This window comes from Lissotriton vulgaris, chromosome 3_1, assembly GCF_964263255.1.
Source record: "Lissotriton vulgaris chromosome 3_1, aLisVul1.2, whole genome shotgun sequence".
NCBI lineage: Eukaryota > Metazoa > Chordata > Amphibia > Caudata > Salamandridae > Lissotriton > Lissotriton vulgaris.
Genome location: NC_141689.1, coordinates 1428401726 through 1428426110, shown reverse-complemented (window position 1 = coordinate 1428426110; position 24385 = coordinate 1428401726). Strand labels below are relative to the sequence as shown.

At 45.8% G+C, this 24385-nt stretch overlaps 1 protein-coding gene across 2 annotated transcripts in view; it reads right to left on the bottom strand.

Annotated features, from left to right (window-relative positions):
* CENPC (centromere protein C) overlaps nt 1–24385 on the bottom strand; it is a 1111772-nt gene that overhangs the window by 751766 nt on the left and 335621 nt on the right. For both annotated transcript variants that reach the window (XM_086961919.1, XM_086961921.1), the window contains one exon: nt 17430–17642. In XM_086961919.1, coding sequence (XP_086818045.1) covers nt 17430–17642 — 213 coding nt within the window. The remainder of the gene's footprint in view (nt 1–17429; nt 17643–24385) is intronic.

Sequence of the window (24385 nt, the reverse complement as noted above, 5' to 3'; positions counted from 1 at the left end):
ATTCATGTGCTGACAGGCAGTGTGAAACTGGGTGTTTGTTTGTGACGCTTAATGTGTAAGTGATGAATTTGAGATTCCCAAATTGTTGGTGGCCTACGGGAAGCTTATCAATAATTTAACATTTTCAGCTGAATGTTATGTCTTTTCCTTCCCCTTTGAAAGATAGGATAGCGAGATTCCTTCACCAGGTCCAACTCACTCCAGACAGTCCACACTGCTTTGTTTTTTTAGTGTTTTATGCTTTATATTTATACTACTCAAAGATTCAGATCCGATCAGTCCCTTAGATAATGAAGTTTGCCAACACAAATCTATTCTAAACAAAAAAAGACTAAATCTTTCCCTTCTTGTTGTTCAATAGCAAAATTGTTCTACTACAGGCCGATCTATTGCATTTTGAGTCAGGACTCGGTACACTGTTGGTACGGAGTTGGACACCATACTTAGGTTCAGGCTCAGAAGGATCAGAGATGACGGATTGACTCAGGGTGTGGCTGTGAGCGGGACTACTATGAGAACGGCCACCTGAGTAAGATGTAAGTTTTCAAATTAACTGAAACCAACCGATTTGGATGATGATGAATTTGAAGTGGCCTAAAGGTGAACAACAGCACCAGACCTACACAAGTCTGTGTAGTGGTGGAATCATGAACTGTTTTCAAAGTTTTGGAGTACATTGATTTATTGTGGCTAAACATGGAAGAGCTTTGCAATGAGTGTTTAAAACACTACGAACGTTGTGCGCCTGGTATAAGGTGTGAAAAGTTCGCCCCTCTTTTGAAGTCTTCAGTATCACCGTGAAATCAGGGTAGAGCACGGTATCCAGGAAGCACGCAAATCAAAAAATAGTTGGCAAACAAGTGGACAAGAAATACATGTTAAAGAAAGGTGTGCACAGCAACGTTTGTGTAATGTATTACTTCCAGTCTACCCTACCAGCAAGTTGCACCCACAAAAAAACGATTGGAAATTATATTAAAGAGATACGAACTTACACACGTGAGATGTACATCTTAGTCATTGAAGGAACTTGCAAGCAAGCATTTGAGTTTCCCACATTTATGGACAAGAACATTTGATAACTCTTAAATGTCGCATTTCTACGCAATAGGAGTTTTGACTATTTACTGGTGTGAACAAATGTCATTTTAGATACGGCGCTACAGATTACATCAAAAGGGAGGGCGGGGTACAGAATTGAAGTGCTTTGGAAAACTACGAGTTTAATTAGAGAGATTAGAGATGGATTATTTCAACGAGGGAGTTGTGCTTTGGTAGTTTGATAAGAGATGAATTATGGGACATGGAGTCACTAGTGACGATGTAGTGAGTACAGGGAGGTTGTGATAGGTGGAACCAAAGAGGTGGGGCAACGTTCATGGGTTTAAATGACCAGGGAAACTACGGAGATAGTTTTAACATCGTTCCATGAGGAGAAATGGTTTTGAAAGGGAACGGTTTGGAGTAAAACTGCTAAAGGTACGAGCTGAAATAAATAAAAGCACGGGTAATAATCCACGGGTGAGGAGTGCGTTGGGTGAAAGTAAGCATGAAATAGAAGGTTAAGTAGCAGAGGAGAGAGTTTTCAGGCATAATGGCGGGAGTAATTAAGTTCCGCTTTTAGAGGGAAAAGCGCTGTGTAACAACAGGGTATAGATGTGTTTGTACAAATATACACAGCTTGTAATAGTGGTTAAAATTCAAATCCTAATGGTACTGTTCTTTTATTTGTAGAAAACCCCCTGAAGAAGGGCTAATAAATAGCCCGAAATGCATTTGGTGTAATGAGATCAGCAACTAAGAATGTTTGATGTTTTTTCCACGTGCCCGGAAAAAGGCTTGGATTGGCATATCTGCGGCATGAGAAGCAATGAAAGGCATATTCATCCCACGTGTGAGAAAAATAAAAGGAATCATGAACTGTTTTCGAAGTTTTGGAGTACATTGATTTATTGTGGCTAAACATGGAAGAGCTTTGCAATGAGTGTTAAAAACACTACGAACGCTGTGCGCCTGGTATAAGGAGTGAAATGTTCGCCCCTCTTTTGATGTCTAAATTAAATTTACACCATTAAGTGATCACACACTTGGTGGGGCTGATGTGGTGAAAGCAACACCGACTCCAGGCGGGCTAGGGTCTTCTTTTGTTCTAAGTATAGCCCACACTGGCAATATTATATATATATATATATATATTAGATTATCCACAGTATTAGATATTTACATTGTTTTCAGAGAAACATAATTCATAATTGCCTGCATCATCTTCCTTCCAGCACTATAGGTTACGCTTGTCTACTTCATAGCTCTAGTCAACTTCAGCTTGTAACTTTTCCTAGCTCACTGTCTGATTATTTATTTTACTTTAGCATTGCTCATCATGTTTTCTCGTTTGATACTCTTCTTTTCGTGTACTACTAATAGTCGTACTCTAGTCTCCCTCTGGTGACTGTCTCAAAGTTTTTTGCAAAGCTTGCATACAAAACGGCAATAACTGTTTTTTATTTCAATTTAATTAGTTCCCTGATAAGAATATTCCTGATCTTACAGTTTGATTTCGGCTAGGAGGAAGTGGAACCTCGCTTCTGGATGTTGTGCTTTCACTAGTATTTGACAACTAGTCCACAAGTATGCTGCTGCCTACTACCACCACCATGGCACCTTGGGAAGCCATGCAGCCATCAATTTGCCTAATCACAGGTAAGAGAAGAATTGTGGGGGATTATTGAGCTACAATAATCTATATACTCGAGAAATTCACACACCCACACCACCTCAGAGCCCTTAGGGGTTAATATAGTTGCAGACTGCAAAGACTAGGAGAAAGGAGTAGTAGGACAAGCGAGGGTACCACATAACTATCTGTTGATGTGTTACACTAACAGCAAATTTTGAAAACTAGCAGCGGGCCTGCGCTGCAAAGGAAACAGTGTGAAGTAAAAAATGTATTTCCCTAACAAATTAGAAAGCCCACAACACCTGGTCCACCCCTCTCCCTAACCGAACCAATGTCCAAAGTAAAGAAAGTCCAAATAATTGTCCAAACAAATGACCATAAATAAAAATGCCAAAAACCTCAAGATTTCCTAAACTCCCACATTCCCACCCTCTCAACAACAAGTCCCACCCACCAAACAAAAGACAAAAAATGGGGCAAGAGAGTCCTAACAGCGGGCTAGGAGCTTCCTCTCCAATCGGTCGGACTGCTCCTCTATCCTGGCTTCCATTTGTCCCATCCTCAGGAGCATGCAGCGTTGAAAGGCTCTACAGAATCTATAGGGGCAGCAGCAGTGTTTGACTAATGGCGCTGGGTGGCTGCCTGAACGCAGCGCCGTATAACTGGACGCACTAAGCCTCAGTCACGGGCCCTTGGGTAAGTAGCCTCAATAGCCAAGAAGAAAATATTTCATTTGCATGACAGTATTGTTGACTTTGTAGAAAATGATGAGCATGTGTGCAGGCCTTGGTAAGCTGCTATCACAATTGCTCCATGGTTCATATTCAGAAAATGGCCCGTGACGGATTGGATCGATCTTTTGGATGAATATTTTCTTCTTGGCTATTGAGGCTACTTACCCAAGGGCCCGTGACGCGTGTTTACATCTTTGTCCTGATATCTGAATCTCGATATTGGCATCTGCATTACTTCTTGGCCAGTTGTCTTGTCTACGTTATTTCGTCGCATCAAGATCTACTAACATCTTTGCCCTGACGAAGCTCTCATGGTTGTGGAGCGAAACGCGTTGGCTGTCTGAAAAATTGAAAAAATAAAGGAAAATATTTATCTTTTTGATACAACGTGGTCCTGTTTTACTTTACGCTTGGTGCTGCCTCCACTCTTTCTTCAAAGTTTTCATCTGGATTTCCAGTGGGACCAAACCGCAGCAGGTCCTGGAGGTTGTCAGCACAACAAAAACTGAATAAATCAGAGGGACATTGGAAAATAGAGGTGCTGGTCGCTTGATCCGCTGTGGAACACAAAAAATAATTGATGGAGAGGATGCAGAACAATGTTATACATTCATCCCAGTACAGAGATCTGGGCCTGATTCCATTGTTTCTTTTCTCACCATGCCATTCCAGTTTGGACCCAGCCATTTGCAAATCAGTCTTGACCCTACGCCCAAGGGGAACAGTCCAGCCCAAACTGCTGGGCCAGGTCCTCCCTGGACTGGAAACAAGCATCCTAGGACCGGTTTCCGGGTTTCACCCATCATCAGCTAGGATAGCTTGACTCCAGTGGCATGGAGAGCACGGGAGCCACGTCTGGGCATACCCGTCACACTTAGGGTGACAAATGCAAAAACAACAACTGACGGACAGAATGCAGAACAATGTCGTACATTCACCCCAGTAAAGAGATCTAGGCCTAAATTCTCCTGACTGGGAGTGAATGTATGATTTATTCAGCATTCTATTCAGCCAGGATAGCTTGACTCCAGAAGCATGGAGAGCAGGTGGATGATGGGAGATCCAGTGATGGTATCTCCTGTACTGATGGGATAAATCAGCTGGATAACATGCTACAGCGTTGGTGGTGGGGTGTGCACTGGCCCTCAAGTAAGGGTAATTTGAGCCGTACAGTACCCAAGTACTGGACTAACATCATCTAGCAAGTAAGCCTAGACTGCTTGAACATGGTACTCTTCTGTAATCAAAACAAATACAACTTTCTTTGGAACCAGCGAGCAGTGCCAATGTACCAAAGCTCCGGTAAAACAGCGGTAAACAACCATTACTCACCAGAGAAATAAATGCACAATAAACGTGGACTGCCCCAGGAGCTGAAGAAAATGCTGGACAACAACTGACTACTTTATGTTACTGTCACGGTCCAACAGCTCCTCGGAATCAAGAAGATGCTAATAGGGTTCCACCTCCAGTTTTCCCCGCACTCTGAACACAGGGCTTACAGAGTACGGTGGTAAGCAGGTGAGGGAAAAAACCGGGGCGGGAACTGCTGCGGAAGGGATGCCTGTAGAGATAAAGAACACACATTAGCATCTAACTCAGGGGTCGCCAACCAGACGATCGCGAGCTACCGGTAGCTCGCAGGTGCCCTTTCAGTAGCTCGCGGCCGGACTTCCACTTTAGGAGCCTATCATTGTCGTTTTGTTTGTTTTTGGGCCTTTTTCAGTAGCTTGTCTTCCGCCGTAGGAAGCAGCTGCTATTTGAGCCTAACTGGGGCGGGGTGAAGTGGTTGATGTCGGCCCGCGCATGGGCAGTGTTTGCTGCCCTCGGAGAACCACTGCGCGCGCCTTTTGGTCTCCGTTCTATGATCCTGTGACCCGTGCATTTTTGCGGCCGGAGCGGCAGCCTTGAAGGCATAATTGGATCTCCATGCTGACATACAGGAGATGCAGTGTCAGCCACCTTAAGCTGAAGCAGACAGATAGCAGGTATGTGGGCAAGAGGAGCTTTCTTTTTTTTTTTTAAATAGATACCTGTACATGCCGTTATTAGGGTTATCTAAATAAAACATGAGCAGTTGTTTGAACAAGTACATTTGGACCGAATTCCATCCAAATCGCTCTGGCGGTTTAAATTATATAGCTCTTGTTGAGCTAGTTTAAAAAGTCTTATAGTACGTGTGAAAGGCCTTATTATTCCCTCCCTTGTGTGGTTACTATGGCGCCCTCTGTGTCTCTACTGGTCATTATACAAGTGGGTGACTGTTCTCTTTTTACAAGCAAGGCTAAAAGGCATCCCATTCTATCCCTCTCTCGGTGCAGTGCCTGAAGATAAGAGCGTAACAGTAACAGTTCTCTTTGTTTCATTTTTTCTACAATTTCTGCCTGAAGAGCTGCACGTCTAATTTCAGCTTGAGCAGCTTTACCAGAGGCGTTCTGCTGGCGGATCAGCTCTATGTCTCTGTCTCTGTCTTAGTGTTCTGTGTTCATTTGCTGGTCATTGAGGCTACTCGTGAGTGCGCAGTACCTCTCAACTACTCAGTGACAGGCCTTTGATTTTAACATCAGCTGCCACTGCGCTTCACATCCGCCTTCAGTAACAAAGCACGGTGGCAGCCAACCTTAAAATCGATGGTCCTTGCAGCCACTGAGCTGCCACCCCAGTGGTGGCCAAAGTTAAATTCAAAAGTGCTTGCCTGCTGTGAACTGCTTTCACTGACTACAGCACCCTTTAAATTTGCCTTTGTGTTGTAGTCAGTAAAAGCGGCCCAGTGCATGCAAGGCCCTTTGATTTTAACATTGGCTGCCACTGTACTTTATTATATCTTCTTTCAATTTTAAAGCTTAGTGTCAGCCCAAGTTGAAATCAAAGCGCTTTACATGCACTGATCCAATCCTCCTAAAGCAGGCTCTTCACCTCTCTGTCCAGTCCATTCACTCCCAGCCTCTTGTCTCCCACACTCTTCCTTTGTGCAAAGGCAGCTGAGGATGAGTATGGGATGATGCAATTTTTTCTTGCGTAGGATTTTTCTGAACAAGGCTCATTAGTCCTTACCTGATTTTACCCATGCACTTTGATCCCATTGATGTTCTGTCTATATATGGCTTTGTTTTTGAGGTGTTACTTAGAAGAAAGTTCAATGAAGGACTTGATTGCCCTGATTTAAAAACTCATGGCCTATGTAGGAGGAAAGCAGGCTGGTGAGTGCAACAGATATCTGGAGTGTGTGTGCATGCACGAGGTGTGATCAGATACAACATTTGTTTTAAGGAACAAATGTATGCTCACTTGTTTAGAGCGTTTTGAAAATTTCATGATGTGTAAGTTTGAATAAATTTGATCTGTATATTAAAGTAGTTAATCATGGACCTTTCTGTTTATTGAGGGATGTGCTCAGGGACATTGCCATCTGTTTAATGCTATTATATTATTACTGGAAGTAGATTAAGTCTGTGCAGCGAGTGCACAGCTTAGCAGACAGTCTATTGCTCAACATTGCAGAACTATGCATTTTCTGAAAATTGACTTTGCAGCGTTAAAGCAGGCGTTATAGAGCGCAGCGTTAAAGCATGCGTTATAGAACTGAGTGAAGTGCTCTAAAATGAAAGTCATCTTTCCAAATATCTTCCATTTGTTGTTCCAGTAGTCTGCCAAGGCCCGGCCATGAAAGAAAATCATATGTATAATTACTAACATAACTTTTCTCCCTTTGCTTTACTTTTTTTTGATAATGATGAAAGTGGAAGCCTTCTGTTGCAGCATTGTAATAGCACTTACTAATGTGAGGCACTGAAGCACTTACCTACATGGTTAGCAAGCTATGGAAAGTGTAGGGTAGGTGGTTCAAAGTGTTTTCTTTGGTTTGTGATCCTATGTGGGAAGTAATTCCTTGTCTTACCTGATTAACACCAAGATGCAGTTATCGTTATCATGTTATGGGACACAGTGCGGAACAGTGTGGTGAATGAGGTGTGAGACAGATATACAGTTATGTTATGCTTTTCTGTCTTTTGACAGCTTTGAACAGCTTCATAGGTCTATGTATCTTGTTCAAGCCACAGTATGGGCACAAACAAACTAGGCTTAAAGACAATGAATGAGGGTGTGGGAGGTGTCTCCGAAAAATGCGCGGTTGCTTGGCCTTTAGTAGCTCACGACGATTTTCACTGATCAGAAGTAGCTCTCGCTACAGTAAAGGTTGGAGACCCCTGATCTAACTCTCTCCTACCATCGTGTTCTATGTTCGATTAGCGGAACCCCTACCTGATTACTCTCAGGCGTAGATCCTCTTCTTATAATGTGCAAGAGGAGATACCCTCTCTCATGTTACGGGACAGATCCCTGGAAAGACAGGAGCATCCACATTAGGCTGATACCCTTCCTTATGTATTCTTATCAAATACCCTTGACTTAGAACCATACATACCTAGCGTTCTCACCCCTTGTGCTCCAAAGGAAAACCAACCCCCCCAGGAGGACCCTTCCTGAGAAGCGTGCAATATGTGATAGTGAAAACAAAAAGAAAAAAAAAAACAGTTCAAGCGTCTATAGGTTCCTCTAAAGACTGTTCCTGGGAATCTGAGATATGAACAACACAATTGCCATCAGCAGAGGATACTGCAACAAGCATTTACAATGCAATGGTTTTGCCTTTGTTAAAGTTAGAGCTATTGGCATTGCTCTTGACATTTTTATTTATGTTTTTTTTAACATAAATAAATGGCATTGTCATTTACAATGCCACTAGCTTTATCTCTCGCAAATGACACACACAAACACACACAGAGCCCCCCCACACACACACCCACACAGAGCCCCCCACACACACAGCCACACAAAGCCCCCCACACACACAGCCACACAAAGCCCCCCACACACACAGCCACACAAAGCTCCCACACACACCGCCCTCCACACATCCACACAGAGCCTTCCACACACACCCACACAGCACAAGCAGGCAACAGGGGCACACGGAGGCACAAGCAGGCAACAGGGGCACACGGAGGCACAAGCAGGCAACAGGGGCACACGGAGGCACAAGCAGGCAACAGGGGCACACGGAGGCACAAGCAGGCAACAGGGCCACGAAAACTGAGGCACAAGCAGGCAACAGGGGCACGAAAACTGAGGCACAAGCAGGTAACAGGGGCACGAAAACTGAGGCACAAGCAGGCAACAGGGGCACACGGAGGCACAAGCAGGCAACAGGGGCACACGGAGGCACAAGCAGGCAACAGGGTCACGAAAACAAGCACAAGCAGGCAAAAGGGTCACAAGCAGGAATTGTAATTTAGACTGGGCTGAAGTGGAGAACGGTCAGTAGGGAAGTAGTGCGGCTGGTGCAGTGGTGTGCTGCAAACTTGAGCTGCAGTGAACTGTGAACTTTCATAACTGGAAGGTCCTAAACAAGTATTTGGGGGGAGTAGGATTCCTTTTCATTAACAAGGGTTCTATGCATTAGTTTGAGGGCAACCACTCTGAATTCCTGATTCAATAATGAACCTACAAAAAAAAGAAACTGCTTAGAAGGCAGGCACTGCATCACGACCAGGATTTCTAAGCAGATCACAGCACAGCTTCTACTAATGCAACCTGACTCTGCTTTACACTACAAGCCAGCACAACACTCCTTCATTGACTCCAGCAATGGATCTACTATGAGCTCTGTCAGCCTGACCCATCTGAATCCTAGTTCTCATTTCAAAATTAGGATCCAAGACAGCTTTGTGGCAATGCATCATTATAATCACTTGGCCCAGTGAAAGAAATTATATTTTCCAAAAGTGCCGTAAACACAGACAACGCACGCAACCACATAAACACAAATCAGTCTACATTTTAAGACAATTGCTACTCTGGAAGTGGGAACTAGTACAGGGATCCTAAGCAGAGCTCAATCAGTGCACACGTGATACCTCTACTGTTTATGATCACAACTGAGGCAGATGAAAGCTCAAAGTTTCTAATTGATTCACATAACATCAAGAGCACACACAATAAGGTCTACACAAAAGAAGATGGCTGGCAAGTGTATGCTGTATCTTTGGCTCCTAGGATTTGCACCTAGTGGCCCTCAGATGACAATCTTCGCTTGTATGTCAACAGATTATTCACTCACTAAACCAAAGAAAGCACCATCAACTTAAAAGCCATGTATAACATTTTACTGCAGCGACAGGTTAAAGCTCTGCAGTTAGTACATTCCCACCAACCTTACTGAGTGCCGAAACAGTGGAAATCTCGCTCAGATCCACAGTGAACATAACTAACGGGCCCGCACTATTTAGTGACCCTTGTCCCCAGAATTGTTCATCCTATGCTCCTGGCTCAAACGCACTACTCCACAGGATACCAGTCTTTCAATGCAATGATACAATATCAATTTCAAGGCTTTCACTTAGCCTACTTACCCTGAAGCTGGTGTATCACGGATCACGGATGCAGCATTGGCAAGAACAAAACCTTCACAGCAGAACTTACCTTCATTTGGAATATTGTGATAAGTCTTAATTAAATTCGTAGTCTTTGTTGAAAGTACTGTAAACAATTGTATAGAACCTGTCATTACCCGTGTTTATCCTAGACACTATAGTGCGTAACTGCTGTTCATTGATAACTGATCATACGTTATTGTATCTTTGCCTTTCCCGCCGACCCCTCGGCATGCCCATTTGACTATTATACCCATATCACCAACACTAAAACAGGACAAATCCTTTCTGTCCACCGACTTGGGACTTTGTCATTTTTTAATACTGTCTTTCCCCACAGTCCCTTACAACTCTGTGTGGGGTCCTCCTTGTTCTCTAAAGGACATGTATTGCTGCATTGAATTGCTTACCTATGTAAAGCCTTATAGATTTTTAACTAATGTTTGGAACACCACCTTTCGATTCCCAAAATCAATACACAAGAAATAAAGCTTTTGCACAATGATCAGTCACATCTGATAAGCTTCTGAATACTTCGCTTCCAAGCAGCTTTCTTGCCAAGAGCCCTTTGAAAGTTAAAAGAAACTGCAGCTCTTTCAATGTAAGAAACCATTTGCCCAATACCTAGCCCTGGCTTAGGGAGTCGCTTGGGACCACCTGGCACCTAGGTGAATACCACTGTTTATACCTCATGTTCTGATAAATAGACTATCACACATAAGTGACAAGTTTTGTTTAAGCTTTCTGGTAAGTCATGTATTTACCTGTCTTTTTCTGTCTGTTCTGTACGAAGTCAGAGCGCCGAAGAGTGGAGGGGGCTGTTCGCCTGTAGATACTGTTTCTTTCCCACAGGTCAGTATTGCGCTCTGCCTCGACCATGTCATGGTCGTTGTCCCTCCATTCTGGTGAAATTCTGCTTGGACTGTAACTCCCAGGGTCACAAAATTCATCGAAGTCCAAGTCCAAGGAAAGGCCACTTCGATTCCTGGAATTCTGCAGACCCTTGGCACGGAAACCAAGCTCCCCACGCTCTTGGTCTCGCTCTCCAACTTCAACAAAACCATCACACTCCTGTACCCGCTTCCTTGGACTATTATTTACCCTCCCAACCTCTTCTCCATCCACAGGGGCGGAGGGTTTATGGTCTATAGTCTGGACTCTATCTGTTCTACAGCTTCATAATCTTCATCCAAATCCCTGTGATCATAACCACGAGCATCCCCATTCCATTGCGTAGTACCATATCCATAGCGCCTGGATTCCTTGTAGTCCTTCCGACCCCTCTCCCAGTTTTCAAGTCCTACAGGACTGTCCATCTCTCTGTAGTATTTATTGTCGCGGTGTGACGTGCTGCGTCCACCTTTCCTAGAATCCTCGTAGTCGCAGCGCATTTTACCACGATCCACACTCTGACAGGGGGGTTTCCAGCAGTCTTCAGGGGCTTCTTCTAAGCTCCTGGTCTCGTCATAGCGCCTGGGCCCCTTCCTTGGATAGCTGTTGTCCCGACAATGGGGATCACAGTCATATCGGCTCCTGGCCTTCCTGCGCTCCACCAGGTCCTGGTCATAGTCGTCGATGGTGGGGTGCATGCCCCGTTCTAGCCTGTAATCCCGAAAGTTTCCATTTAAAGGCCTGTCGTCCACATTCCATCGTCCATCTTTTCCATAACAGCCATAATCTCTATCTAGTGACTTTGCATCGACATATACAGTCTTGGGCCTCCTGAGGTCTTCACCATCAGGGTACCTCCGGTCGGAGGCCCTATAGTAGTCGCAGTCCCGGCCACAGGCTCTGTCCTCCCTGTAGTCCCTGTCAGTCCTGTCGTACTCCCAGCCCCTGTCCACTCTCCTGTGATCCACATACCGGCCCTCATCCCTCCGAGGGTCCTGCTGGTAGTCCCGGTCCAGCCTCCTGCCATCCCTCCGCGGCGGCCTCTCCACCCTGGGGTCCGGGCCGCAGTCTCCCCTCCAGGCCCTTTGCCCAGGGGGGCTGCCCACCCCGTAGCGCCTCTCCAGCCGGCTGCAGTCCTCATACTCCCAGCTGAGCCCCTTGCCGTCCCTCCGTGGCGCCGCGGGGCCACCGCCCACCGTGTGGTAGTGGCGCTCGTAGTGTAGGGCGCACATGCTGGCAGGGGCAGCAGACAGATTCTCACAGCGGCCCGGGCTGCCTGCCTCTGCCCTCCTCGGTAGGGGTCATGGCCCCGGCTGCACGGAGCGCAAGATGCAACTTTGGTTGGAGTTTCGCCGGTGGATCCTCTCAGACGCTCCTCGCTTCGTCAGCTGGCGGAGAGTGTTTTCTTTCCTTCACTCCCGGCGCCCAATCAACAAGCAGCGGCAATCCAATGCACCTGATTTCTGGAATAATCAGCGACCGAAGCCCTGAGTGCAAGAGGAGCCCGCGAGCCTGGCCTGTGATTGGCCCGCGCACCTGGAGGCTGCCCCGGCCCGAACAGGCTCAGCCGCTTTGTGATGCTAAAGGCTGAAGGAGGCGCTGGGGGTGGAACTGTGACCGGGGCCAGCGAGGCTTTCTCCGACTCCAACAAACCCGTTCAGCACAGCTTTATATTTAAATCAAGTTCGCTGCGCTCAGGTTTGAGGCACAGGGCGGTCCTCCCCTCACCTTCCCTCGGTACCGGTTTCCTCCCTCCTCCGACCCTTGACACTCACCTCCGCGGTGTGTGATGTGTCTGCAGCAGAAGCTCTGCTTCTTTCTCCGGTGCAGGAGCCCCGGGCACTTCAGCAGCAGCACCGAGGTCAGCACATACCCGCCAATAGTGGAAAGCAAGTACAAGGCTCTCCACTCCTCCTCCGGATGACGTGGCGGAGGCTCGGCCGGCTGGGCCATTCCCAGCGCGGCCCTGGCTGGAGGCACATGGCTGCTTCCTTCGGGCCGGCTTCTCGCTGCGGGCAGCATCTCAAGTCTCCCTCACAACACGGGAGACCGGCAAGGCAGGCAATGGCTTCCCCAAGGAAGGGGGAAGCAGAAACCACGTCCTCCCGGCCCCGCCCACAACCAGGCGGCGGGCCGGACATCATCTTCCGATGTTTCCAATGCCGGACCAGATTCGGGGGCGTTCCCGAGAACAGGCTTTCGGCTGACGTCGCCAAAAGCCAAAAATTCTCGGGAACGCCCCCGAATCTGGTCCTGCATTGACGGACAAACGCGTCTTCCAATGGCTAGCCTCCATTTATGGAGATAGCCAATGGAAAACGGGGCGGATTCCAAGCCCCATATACTATACTCATTAGGTTTTTTCCTAGCACATGCGTACTTCGTACGCATTGGCTAGGCAAAACCTAAAAACGGAACAGTGGGAGATAATCCGAAGAAACGTCTCTCTTACCACTAGATGGAGCTCGCACCTTATTCAGTCTCTGTATCCTCAAGGAACCAAACAGTAAACTCCGGTCACAGGAGGGGGCAAATCCAGCGTCTCCCGAACCGGAGGAACCAAGACACTTCAAACGGTCACAGGAGGGTGCAAATCCCGCGTCTCCTACGCTGACCTGATTCTGGAAATATGTAGCGCACAGGTGAAGACTGAGAGGGGGCAACTCCGGCGTCTCCCGCACCGGAACAAAACACGGAACATGCAACTTGGGCTCAGGAGGGAGCAAATCCAGCGTCTCCCAAGCCAGTAACCGAGCGCACCTCCGCAATCACAAATCCGACGAACTCCTCGTTCATTAGCACCAGGACCCAACACAACCTCGCAGCCCGGGTCGTATCAGGAAAACTTCAGGACTCCGTCACTTAACTCCACAATGGCAGCGCGGGAGTCAAGCGTCTGACATCGAAAAACACCCAGTAAAGACAAAATCATGTGCACCACACCAATGCTCTCACGTGCATATATGTCCTCCTTCGCTCCTCCCAGACCGACGGTATTCTGGGAGATGTAGTCCAAAGCTGCATTCAGGTAGGCACCCGGCGAACCCTGACAGTTACTCAATCTCAGCACACTATCTGGCTGTATGACAGTCTCTTAGGATGTGACCTGTTGGGCATGTCTAATATAGTGTTGCATGATGTGTGGGCAGGAATACAAAGCAAGGTCGCCATGGCAATGCAAAACATCATCTTAAATATGCAACTCCATTCATACAGGCCTGGAGTTCATCACCTAGAACGGATAGGGGAAAAAAAACGCTCCAATATGTTCTCGCCATAGCACTTTATTTTTTGTTATTTAACACCAACAATTGAGGCATTGGGGGTGATAGAGGCAACAAGAGTGATTAAAGTAGGAAATGTAGGAGGGGCGAAGGAAACAAAATTGATATTACGTGACCAGAGGTGTCCACGTAAAATCACTTATTTTTCCTGTTAATCAACACTGACAATGGAGGCAGTGTGGGGGGAGACGACAGGGGCAACACAAGCGATTAAAGGAGGGAAGGTGAGTTATGGAGAAGACCAGCGATGTCTGCATCATAGAGCTTTTTCTTCTTATGGAGGATGAGGGAGCAGCACAGACAACATGTGGGAAATATCATGAAAACACGGACAACAGGAGGGAGCAGGCAAACAGAGACAGGCCTCAAATGAACAGTGGAGAAATACAGGAGGGAGCCCACCGCAAAAGACTCACTCTGTAGACTGACCCCCCCCACCCCCCCAAAAGAAATGTAGACCACAAAAGCACAAGCAGTGGAGGGACACAACTACTCTGGCAATGCCTATGGGGAGGGCTAAAGACAAGAGGAAGTGGCGGATGGACGCACTGACAGCAGCAAGCAAGCAAATGAGACTGATGATGAAGCAAACCAATGTAACCAATAGGAAGGATCCAAGCTTCCTGTAAGCAATCAAAACGTCTGGCAAGCAACACTGCTTGCGCAGTCCCATTCAAGACCTAAAAGTATACTTAGTTCTAAACGCCTCCTCTCTTGGCAATTTACAAAGAATCTATACATATAGGAATCCTACTACAAGATCTCATGGGGCGGGGACCCTTATATCAGTAATCCTTGTGCAGGGCAGACCCCTTCAAAATGTGCCTTATATCGCCTTATCTTGTTTAAATACTTAGAAAACAAAATACTAACCAAAGTATTGGCTTGAAAGATCAACAGTCAAATCTGATGTTTAATACGCTATGACTAGAATGGCTTTAGGTGAGGGTGTGATACACAACATTGTCTCTGATGACTCCCTGTGGTCCTTGTACAACAAAGAGAGGCTGGGACTGGTAGGGCCCTTTTCTCTGTGAACTTCAAAAAGGCATTTAATTCCATGCTTTGGCCCCTCATGTTCAAATTGTTGGTTCAGAAGAGCTTTGGACCAAAATACAGACTATATATACAGGGACGAAGCAGCCAAGCACTCCTCTTTGCCATCATTATTGAGCAGTGGTGGACTGAATCCGTAGGGACACTCAGCTATGTGGGTTCACGGGATGACACTTCCAGAGAGCACAGTCTCCTTATATGCCATTTGGGATGGTGACGGCATTCATCCCTTCACACACTTAGCTGAAAGATATGATATGCCAAAGACACAATGTTACTGCTACTTGCAGGCCCAATATGCTCTGGGACCTACACCAAAGATTTCACAGTCCTTCCTGAAAATAATCTATTAGAATCCAGAGCAAATGACACGCTGATTATGGACAGTATGCAGAGCAAATCAAACATTCACCCCCAGTCAAGAGATCTGGGTTGAATTCATTGTTCTTTTGCTCACATTGCTACCCCAGTTTAGACCCAGCCATATGCAAATCAGTCTTCATCCTGTGCCCAATGCAAGCAGTCCATCCTGAACTGCCAAGCCAGGTCCTCTCTGGAATGGAAACAGGCATCCTGGGAACGATTTCTGGGCATCACCCCTCATCAGCCAGGCTAGCTTGAATCCAGGGGCACAGTGAGCCCGAGACCCACGTCTGGGCATACCCGGCACACTTAGGTCAAGAAAGCAAAAGACACACAGATGATGGACGGAATGAAAAACAAATCAAACATTCAACCCAGTCAAGAGATTTGGGTTGGATCCATCGTTCTTTTGCTCACCATGCCACCCCAGTTTAGACCCAGCCATATTCAGATCAGTCTTGACCCTGTGCCTCATGGGAACAGTCCAGCCCGAACTGCCAAGCCAGATCCTTCCTGGAACAGAAACAAGAGTCCTGGAACCAGTTTCGGGGCGTCACCCCTCATCAGCCAGGCTAGCTTGAATGCAATGGCACAGTGAGTCCAAGACCCACGTCTGTGCATACCCGGTGCACTTAATGCAAGAAAGCAAAAGACACAATGTAGCGTATGGGGGAACCAAGGGAGTCTCTAAGATCTATTGCACATTAGTGAACATCACCCAAGATCCTCTCTAGCGTCTGAGAGAACGATGGTCTCAGGATGTAGAGGACCTGGACTACGTAGATTAGACAGAGGAGAGGAAGGCTCCCAAGGTCATCGCAGTGTCCATGTCCCTCTGACTCACAGAGCTTAAATACTTTCACAGAGTCAATTACACTGCCAACTTGGCTAAGCAGAATGAAACCGGGATTGGACCCCAAAATGGTGTCACTGGGACTTCTGGATAAGTGGAGGGGCCACCAAACCACCAGACTGTTTGTTGCACTGGCACCATTCATATCCAAAAGGGCCACTACCCGACACAGATGTGCCAACAGACTTAAAGTATGCACTACTGCACCAAAGAGGAAGATTAAATGTATATCTTGGGGGGGTATGTGGGTATGTATTTAGAAATATAAGGTCTGGGATTGTGGTGGAATTACCAATAACATAGTTAGTCACTTGCATGCTAAAGTACTGTATTATTTAAATAGTTACTGATAGGCTGGCATGGAAGTTGACTTAAAGTGCTTGCTGTATTTTTACTGCTTTAAACCAATAGTTAGTTAAAACATAAAAAACATGGATCTCTAACTTGCTAAAAAAAATTACAAATCGTGTTAAACTCTGAATATGTGGATGTGCAGAGAAATAGAGCTGTACCAAATAGATAACTTTAGTGGTTTTGGTACAATCCTTAATTCCAGGAAAAGTGTTTCCTAGATGGATTCATTTCAGCCAATGTGTCTCTAATCTCCAATAGAGAGTTTCTCTACAGAGACCTTTAAAAGGTCTTACTGACAAAGAAACAACAAATGGTAAAATACAAATAGAAAAAAGGTCATAGAAGCTTACCTTAACTAAGAATCTCCAGACAAAAGCTAATTCTCACAAATGCAGGGAATTTTATTTCTACACAAGTGGCAAAGAACCCCACATTAGACCTTGAAATATCTGTGGTGATGAGCCTAAGACCTTAATGCTACAAACTGTAAGAAGACTAATCAAGTTAAATCCACGCATGATGACAAAAGAAACATTGGGCATGAGGGTTAGCCGACTAACTATGCACAAGGAAAGCCAAGCCAGGTAGCCAATTTCATGTTTGCTCACAATCAGCATTGCTTGGTAATAAGCAGTGGGAAAATTAACTTTTCTAGAATAAATTAAGCTAAAATTGACAATATTTCCATGGATTTCATGTCTTTGAAATTTGCTATGAAAAGTAGGATGTGTTGGAATAAGCTGAAAAACATCATGTTATCAGAACAGATCACTTCAAACTCACTTGTTTTCAGGATGCACGGTTTTAAACAGCATTGATGCAAATCTGTTCATAGATTTCTCATTCAGAGGCTGACTTGAGCTTCCATGCTGCTCCTCACGTGCCCGAATAGTTTTCTGTGAGTTTGTAAGTTCCTGGGTCCTTTCAAGTATATCAACTTGATCTGCAGTCTGTTTTCTCAATGTATGGTGAGGCTCATTGATCTGTAGAGGGTTCCTATTAAGAAAGTGAGCCATTTAGCTAGCAGCCCAACAGATGGACAATTCCATTAAACAGCCGTAATTAACAAGTTACTTACCTTCCATAACACTGTTTTCAGTGAATACTCTATCTAATCTCAGATTCCTCACCTGTGAATATCCCCTGAGATCCGATTGGATCAGAAAAACATTCTCTATAGCAGTGCTACTACGTGCCGCTAGATGGCACCATACAGATCCACACTAATGCCACAACACCCCAGAAGTGATTAAGTTGAACCATGTTCTTTTGATGGATACGTAGAACTACATAATCCTCACTGTAGATTAGATACTAAAGTGGGGCGTCCACTCCCACAGAGTAGACTCGGACCAAAAGATCTTGCCGAGCACGTACAGTGCCCTTCCCCTGGAACTGGCTGCAAAGGCAAATGTGCTTTGTGAGTGTGAGCAAGCCCACATTGCAGTCAGACAAAAGTCAAGAACAGGCACTCCTGCATGCAGAGGAACTTTCTTTAATAAAGTGCCTTTGCTTGGTTTACCTCCATTCAGTAGTTTTTTTTTTAAAAAACACACCAAAAAAGTGGTTCTTGTAAATCCTCAAATTTAGAGAAGATGCAATCAAGTTAGAGATATCTGGACATTTGGTCCATACTAGATCTGTGAAAACAGGTGCATGAATCGTACGCAAATAAAAAAAAAAAATCCTCAAATCAGATTGGACAAGGGAGGATTTTCTCCTGTTGGCTTCACGCCTATGGACACCAAGCTCTCTCTCACTGCCTAGCTGCAACTTCAAAAAAAACGTTGCATCTGCCATTACGAGCACAGGTACTTGGTTATTGTGTTCTGGAAGTAAAACAAGAGGAGTCATAAAAGAAGCAATCCCCACCCAATAGCTCATGCGTGAGAGGTGTAATATGGTGGGTGTGGCAAGCCAAAAAGACCCCCCCCCCATCCACCTCTGACAGCCACGGCTCAGTTGTTATGAAAAATAATAAAATATTTTGCTGGTTTTGCAACAAGCTTCACGAAAGAAAGGATAGGGTCCTGGAACCACTGTTGGAGATCCCAAAGTCTTTTGAGGACAAACTACCAGATCCATGAACCCAACTGGATGCCCAACAAGATAGGGTCCATAAATGTAAACAAACAGGGCTGGGTATAAAGACTCTAGGGCAACCATTGGTGCACACAGCCAAAGGACAGGCACTGGGGGAGGTTGGCCATCTGCAGCAGGCAGGCCACTGCAAAATGTTTACTTTGAGCTCCACTGTGGGATTTTGATTCAACTCAAGTAAATACATCGGGAGAGGATGTAGCCTTGCGGCTAGAGCGGTTGACCTCGAAGCTGGGTAACCGGGTTCGAGTCTCAGCAATGATAATCAACATCCTGTGATTCTGGGCAAATCACTTGATCTCCCTGTGCCTAACAAAAATGAATGTGTCCTTCTGTAACGAAACTGGTGCTCAAGTAAAGTGCTCTGATACCCGATTTCTCGGGTCTAGTTCACACTATATAAAACTAAAAAAATAATAATAATAATTAGTAAGACTGGCAAGTGTGAATGATTTCCAACAGCCATAATTGTTTAAATATAGCAAGAGGCCAGAACATAGAAATACACTGCGACTGTTAGTAAGTTCACAGGTGCTCCTACTCATTTGCAAAGTGAATAGTCAGTGGTGGTAGAGTCTCAGTCAGTGGTTTGGTAAAATTATATGATGCATTTCATTGTGAGTGTCCACTAAAATCATCTGGGTAGCATAATATTTATCTTGTTCCACTACACAGGATGAGATCGTATTAAGGCATGGGCACTGCTTTTAGTTATTTATGAAAGGGACTGGTCCTTGTTAAGGATGGACATATTTCAATCTTCTGATGGAGGTTCTTTCATCACCCTTAAACAAAAAGTATTATGAGCACTTGTTTCCTATTCAGGCAATATTAATTAGGTTCACTATATGCCCGTATGTGGCTCTGGATTGAGGCATACAGATTGATCCCTGCTATTCAAAGTTATGGAAAAGCAAATGGTTAAATCACAGAGTGTGCAGCATTTGAGGGGATTCACATCACATAAATCTGAAAGCTGTTATGGTGATCACTTCATTAATTTACAAATAAACATGAAACTTTACATTCAAACAATAACCCAAGGGTGCCTCTGTTCATAATTAATATAAATTTAGGTCGCGCTTGTCATAATTGGAGTTTACCTCCTGGCTGTTTCTTCTTGATGTGTTTGATGCCACGCGTAAGACTGCTGCTACTGCCACTGTATATCTGCCAGAAATGTTTGGTAATTTGACAGCTAAAATCTGTAGTAATCTTAAGTGTTATAGAAATCCACCTTGTTGGCAGTATACCTCACATTTTGTCTTACATGTCCACTTCCATCTCTCAATCTATTGATTATGATACTTACCCTGTAAGCATATGTTTGTGGCATGTTCTAAAGTTAGTGCTTGGAGCTCACCGACATGCCTGACTGAAAGTAATGTCAATCAAAAAGATTACCTTCCAAAATAGATATTGGCAGGAAAAAATATGTAATGGTTCGAATGGTGGACCCATAAGTCTGGTGAGAACAATAGTGAGATTCCATGTGAGTGCAGGTGGATTTACTCTTTTAAGGCCTTCCATAAAGGCCTTTTAATAACTGGCAGTTTGAACAAAGATGTGTGTTGCCTGTTTGGGAGATAGCCAGCCACTGCAGCTAGATGCAAGTGTATTGAAGTGATGGAGGTCAGAGAGCTGAAAATGGAGAAGGTAGCACACAATGTTATGCACAGTTGCATTAAATGGATCAATGTGCTTATTACAGCAGTAAACAACAAATCTTTTCCATTTAGCTGCATAGCATGCTCTAGTCGTAGGCCTAGGAGCTTCTTTGAGACAGGGCATACATTTGGGTGGAAGATTCAGGTAACAAAATTCCTTGAACTCAGGAGCCAAATCGCAACGTTGAGTTCCCTTGGATTTGGATGCCTGATTTCTACATGGGTCTGAGTGAGAAGGTTTGGGTTGAGGTGAAGCTTCTCAAGGGGAACTACGGACAGTTTGAGTAGTGTCCTGAACCAGGGTTGACAAGCGCAAGTGAGAGCTTCTAGAATGAGAGTTAGACATTTGTCTGAGCCTCTGAACCAAAAATGGAAGAAGAGGGGGGAAAAAAAGCATAGGCAAATATCCCTTAAGAGTTCATCCATAGAGCATTACCCTTGGATGGCAGGTGGGAACGAGGAGGCAAGGTTTGGGGATTTTGCATTGTCTGTGGTTGCGAAAAGATATACCTGTGGAAACTCCTGCTTGTGGAAGTATAGGAGGACTCTGGAGTAGAGTTCCCACTCGTGAACTTGTTGCCATGTCAGTACCAATCCTTGCAAAGTCCCATCTGCAATAGGCTACCTTTGTGCAGATACCGGGATGTACACAACTGTAGTTTCCAATGAGAAACCCACATATACATGTGCTCATATGTAACCAGCCAAGTGCCTCTTCCCTTAGCTGCTCAGAAGTGGCCTTTTCTTAAAAGGCAAACACTAGTAGGTACACTCAGCCCAATAGCCATGAATAGCTAGGTACACTCAGCCCAATAGCTATGAAACTTTCTTGAGTGAGATTCGGGTAGGACTACTTGCTCACAGTAAAAGACCAAAAAACGGGTAGTCAAAAGCAAACGATTCTGGGGCACTAAATGGGTGGAGCCCATTTGTTTTAACAGTCTTTCCTTCATTTTTAACCAGCAATGTCTCCAGTGTTGCTTACTCTGGGATTTTAACAGCTGCTGATTAGAAATTGGTAATGCAATAGTGTGCAAAATTTCATGAGAGTTAATTGCAAACTATTTGGACGAGTTACTTACCTTCGGTAACGATGTATCTGGTAGAGACACAGTCTAGCCACAGATTCCTCAACTTAGAATATCCCGAGGCATCAGACTGGATCCGGAAAACTTTCCGCAGCAGTACCTTCGCGCAGCGGGGCGACGCCGCCCGGCTCCATCCTGATGTCGTCCTCGGACGTGCTGTCAGAGGAGCCATATATGCCCCTGCCAGCGCACTGATGTCAGTTTTCGTTGTAAAACCTTTTCCGCGCCACAAGGCGGAGGCAAAACCAAAAACTGTGAGAGCATGGAAACAATGTGCGTAAAGAATGAAAAAAGAAATGGAATGGTGAAAACAGCACCATAAAGGATAGTGCTAGGAACTGCATACTGCAAATGAACGAAGGGAAGAGCAGAGCACCGCTCTGAGAAGTAACCCCGCAAAAGCAAAGGCTAAACCCTCCCTGGAGGCAGAAGAAGATGTGAAAAAACATTATGGCAGACGTCAGAAGTCCGCAACCACAATATATAACCGAGAAGGACAACAAGTCAGGAACACATGAGCAAAGAAAATCGACCACAAAACGGCACCAGAAAGGGACGTCTTATCCCCAGTATGAAACTTCTAGTTAGAGGCAGATCCAAGGGACTTCAAACCAATGGACCGCAGGGGAGGCAAGAGACCCCCAAGACGATTGAAAAGGGGATAGCGGGGAGGCGGACCATGAGCAGATCCCGCACTGGACAACCCATGGAATAGGGATGTAAAAGGGTAATATGGGCATACCGTCCAATCCAAGAATGGGCGGAGCAGAGCTTACAAAACAGAATGAAGTATTCTGTGAGGGAGTGAAGTGAAAGATCACCCTGCAGAAAGCCAAAGCCACCCGGGGGGAGGCGAATGCAGGAAGCCCAACCTGAAAACGTCCTCGCAGAACGGGGAGGATGGGCGGGCGTTAAGGAATCTGCAGCTGGACTGTGTCTCTTTCAGATACATTGTTACGAAAGGTAAGTAACTCGTCCATCTGATAGAGACATCTAGTCGCAGATTCCTTAACTTAGAATAGATACCAAAGCCATACCCACAGAGGAGGCGGGTCTGTGACCGAACCCCACTAAGTTCCCAAGAGAACTTAGCCGTCAGCAAGGTGATGAAACACGGTGGGGACCGCAAGTCAGCACAGCCATGCCAGGCCACGAAGCCCTGAAAAGAGTGGGAAACAGTGGGAGGCCAATCACCACAAGCCGATAAAGGACAGCACGAACACCTGGTATATAGATGCGGGTTGAGAGAAAGGAAGCAGAAGCTAGAACTGTTGATGCGGAAGTGAGAGTTCATGGCTTTGCAAGAAGAGGAACGGAGCCTAGGGTCTGATGGATCCGCAGGACGATGTGTTGACTGTTCGTAAAGCTCCGAGATAACAAACTGGTATGACAGGGTCAGCGCATACCAGTCCAGTATGCTGAACAGTGGAAAAAAGACACAGTCGAACCCGCACCAGGCAAAATACGTGGGACAGCAGTGGTAAGATGCCGACCCATGGCCAATAAGTGTCGGTAGCACCAGAAACACAAGACACTCCAGCACACAGACGCCGTGTCACAAGACATGTGAGAGGGCCGACGGCAACAAACAGAAGCACCCAAAACAGGACTACAGTAAAAAGAATAGTCATTTGGAAGATAGGAACACACCTAAGCATACCCTTTGGGTGCTAGAACCACACGAAGCAGAGGGAAAAACCCCATAGGGTAGCGGGAGTAGCCCAGACATGAAGGATGCATTAGCAAGCAGGCTATCTGTAAAAAGGAGTTATATGGCAAGCTAGACACCCACACAAGAGCTCTTAGAATGAGCAGACCAGGCTGAAGACCACGGACACCGCAGGAAGGAACATCGCCTGAGAAACTCTGCTACGCGAAGAGCACAGAGTGGGTATAGATTAAGAAGAGATCGTAAAAAGCTGCGTTACATAATACAAGACTGGTACGCAAAAAGCACCAACAGACATGCGGAAGCAGAATTGCACAGGACTAAGTCCAGACCCGTAAGCGACATCAGCCACCCGCCCGGAAGGAGCAACGGTCCACTGCTAGACAGATAAGAAGATGGAGCCAAACACGATTGTGGAAACAGCCAGGACCAAGCTAATGGCCCAGGGACTCAGAGCGAGTAACCTGAAGAGAACACTCCCCTTGAGAGGGTTACAGTAGGAATCCGAAGCAGAAGTGTGGAAAACACCTGTGCAGAAAGCAGCAAAAAAAGAGAAAAAAAACTCCTGTTGGGGAAGTGCCCAGAATAGAGTGCACAAGGCCATGTACAGCAGAGATGTAGATGGCAAAGATGCCTCCTTTAAGAACAAGACCATACATGGCTAAAGTACGAGAATTTAGTACCCATCCTGAAGAGGGGAGGGTAGAACCAGTTCCACAGAAGCGGAAAAAAGAACGTAAACACCCTATGATAGCGAATCATATTAGGTTGCACTCTCAGTACGTGCCAACACTAAAGAAGCATGCCGCACAGCAGCTCTGCCCTGGCACAAATGATGACAGGGCGTTAGCAGTGGTAGAACTGTGCCTGAAAGGAACAGAACAAAGGCCCCAAGGGACAGTGGCTGGCTAAAAGAGGAGCAACCAACATGGACAAAGAGGAGCTCAGCGATGCTAAAAAATGCCTCTGTGAAGGGCAGGCGAGGTAGAAGCCTCACTGTAAGAAACCTATATCGGAGGGTCGAAGGAGTACAGACAACCGGAGACCACAACCTTAATTGAAAATGCAACAGATCGATACCAGCCTGTGGGTCGCATAGAGCAGTAAAAGAGAAGACCGAGTGATCCACAGAAGATCTTCTGGTAGGAATATTCCACAGGAGCCTACCAAGCCTTCCTTGTAGGAAGGCAGCTTCACAACAGCTACTAAATAACC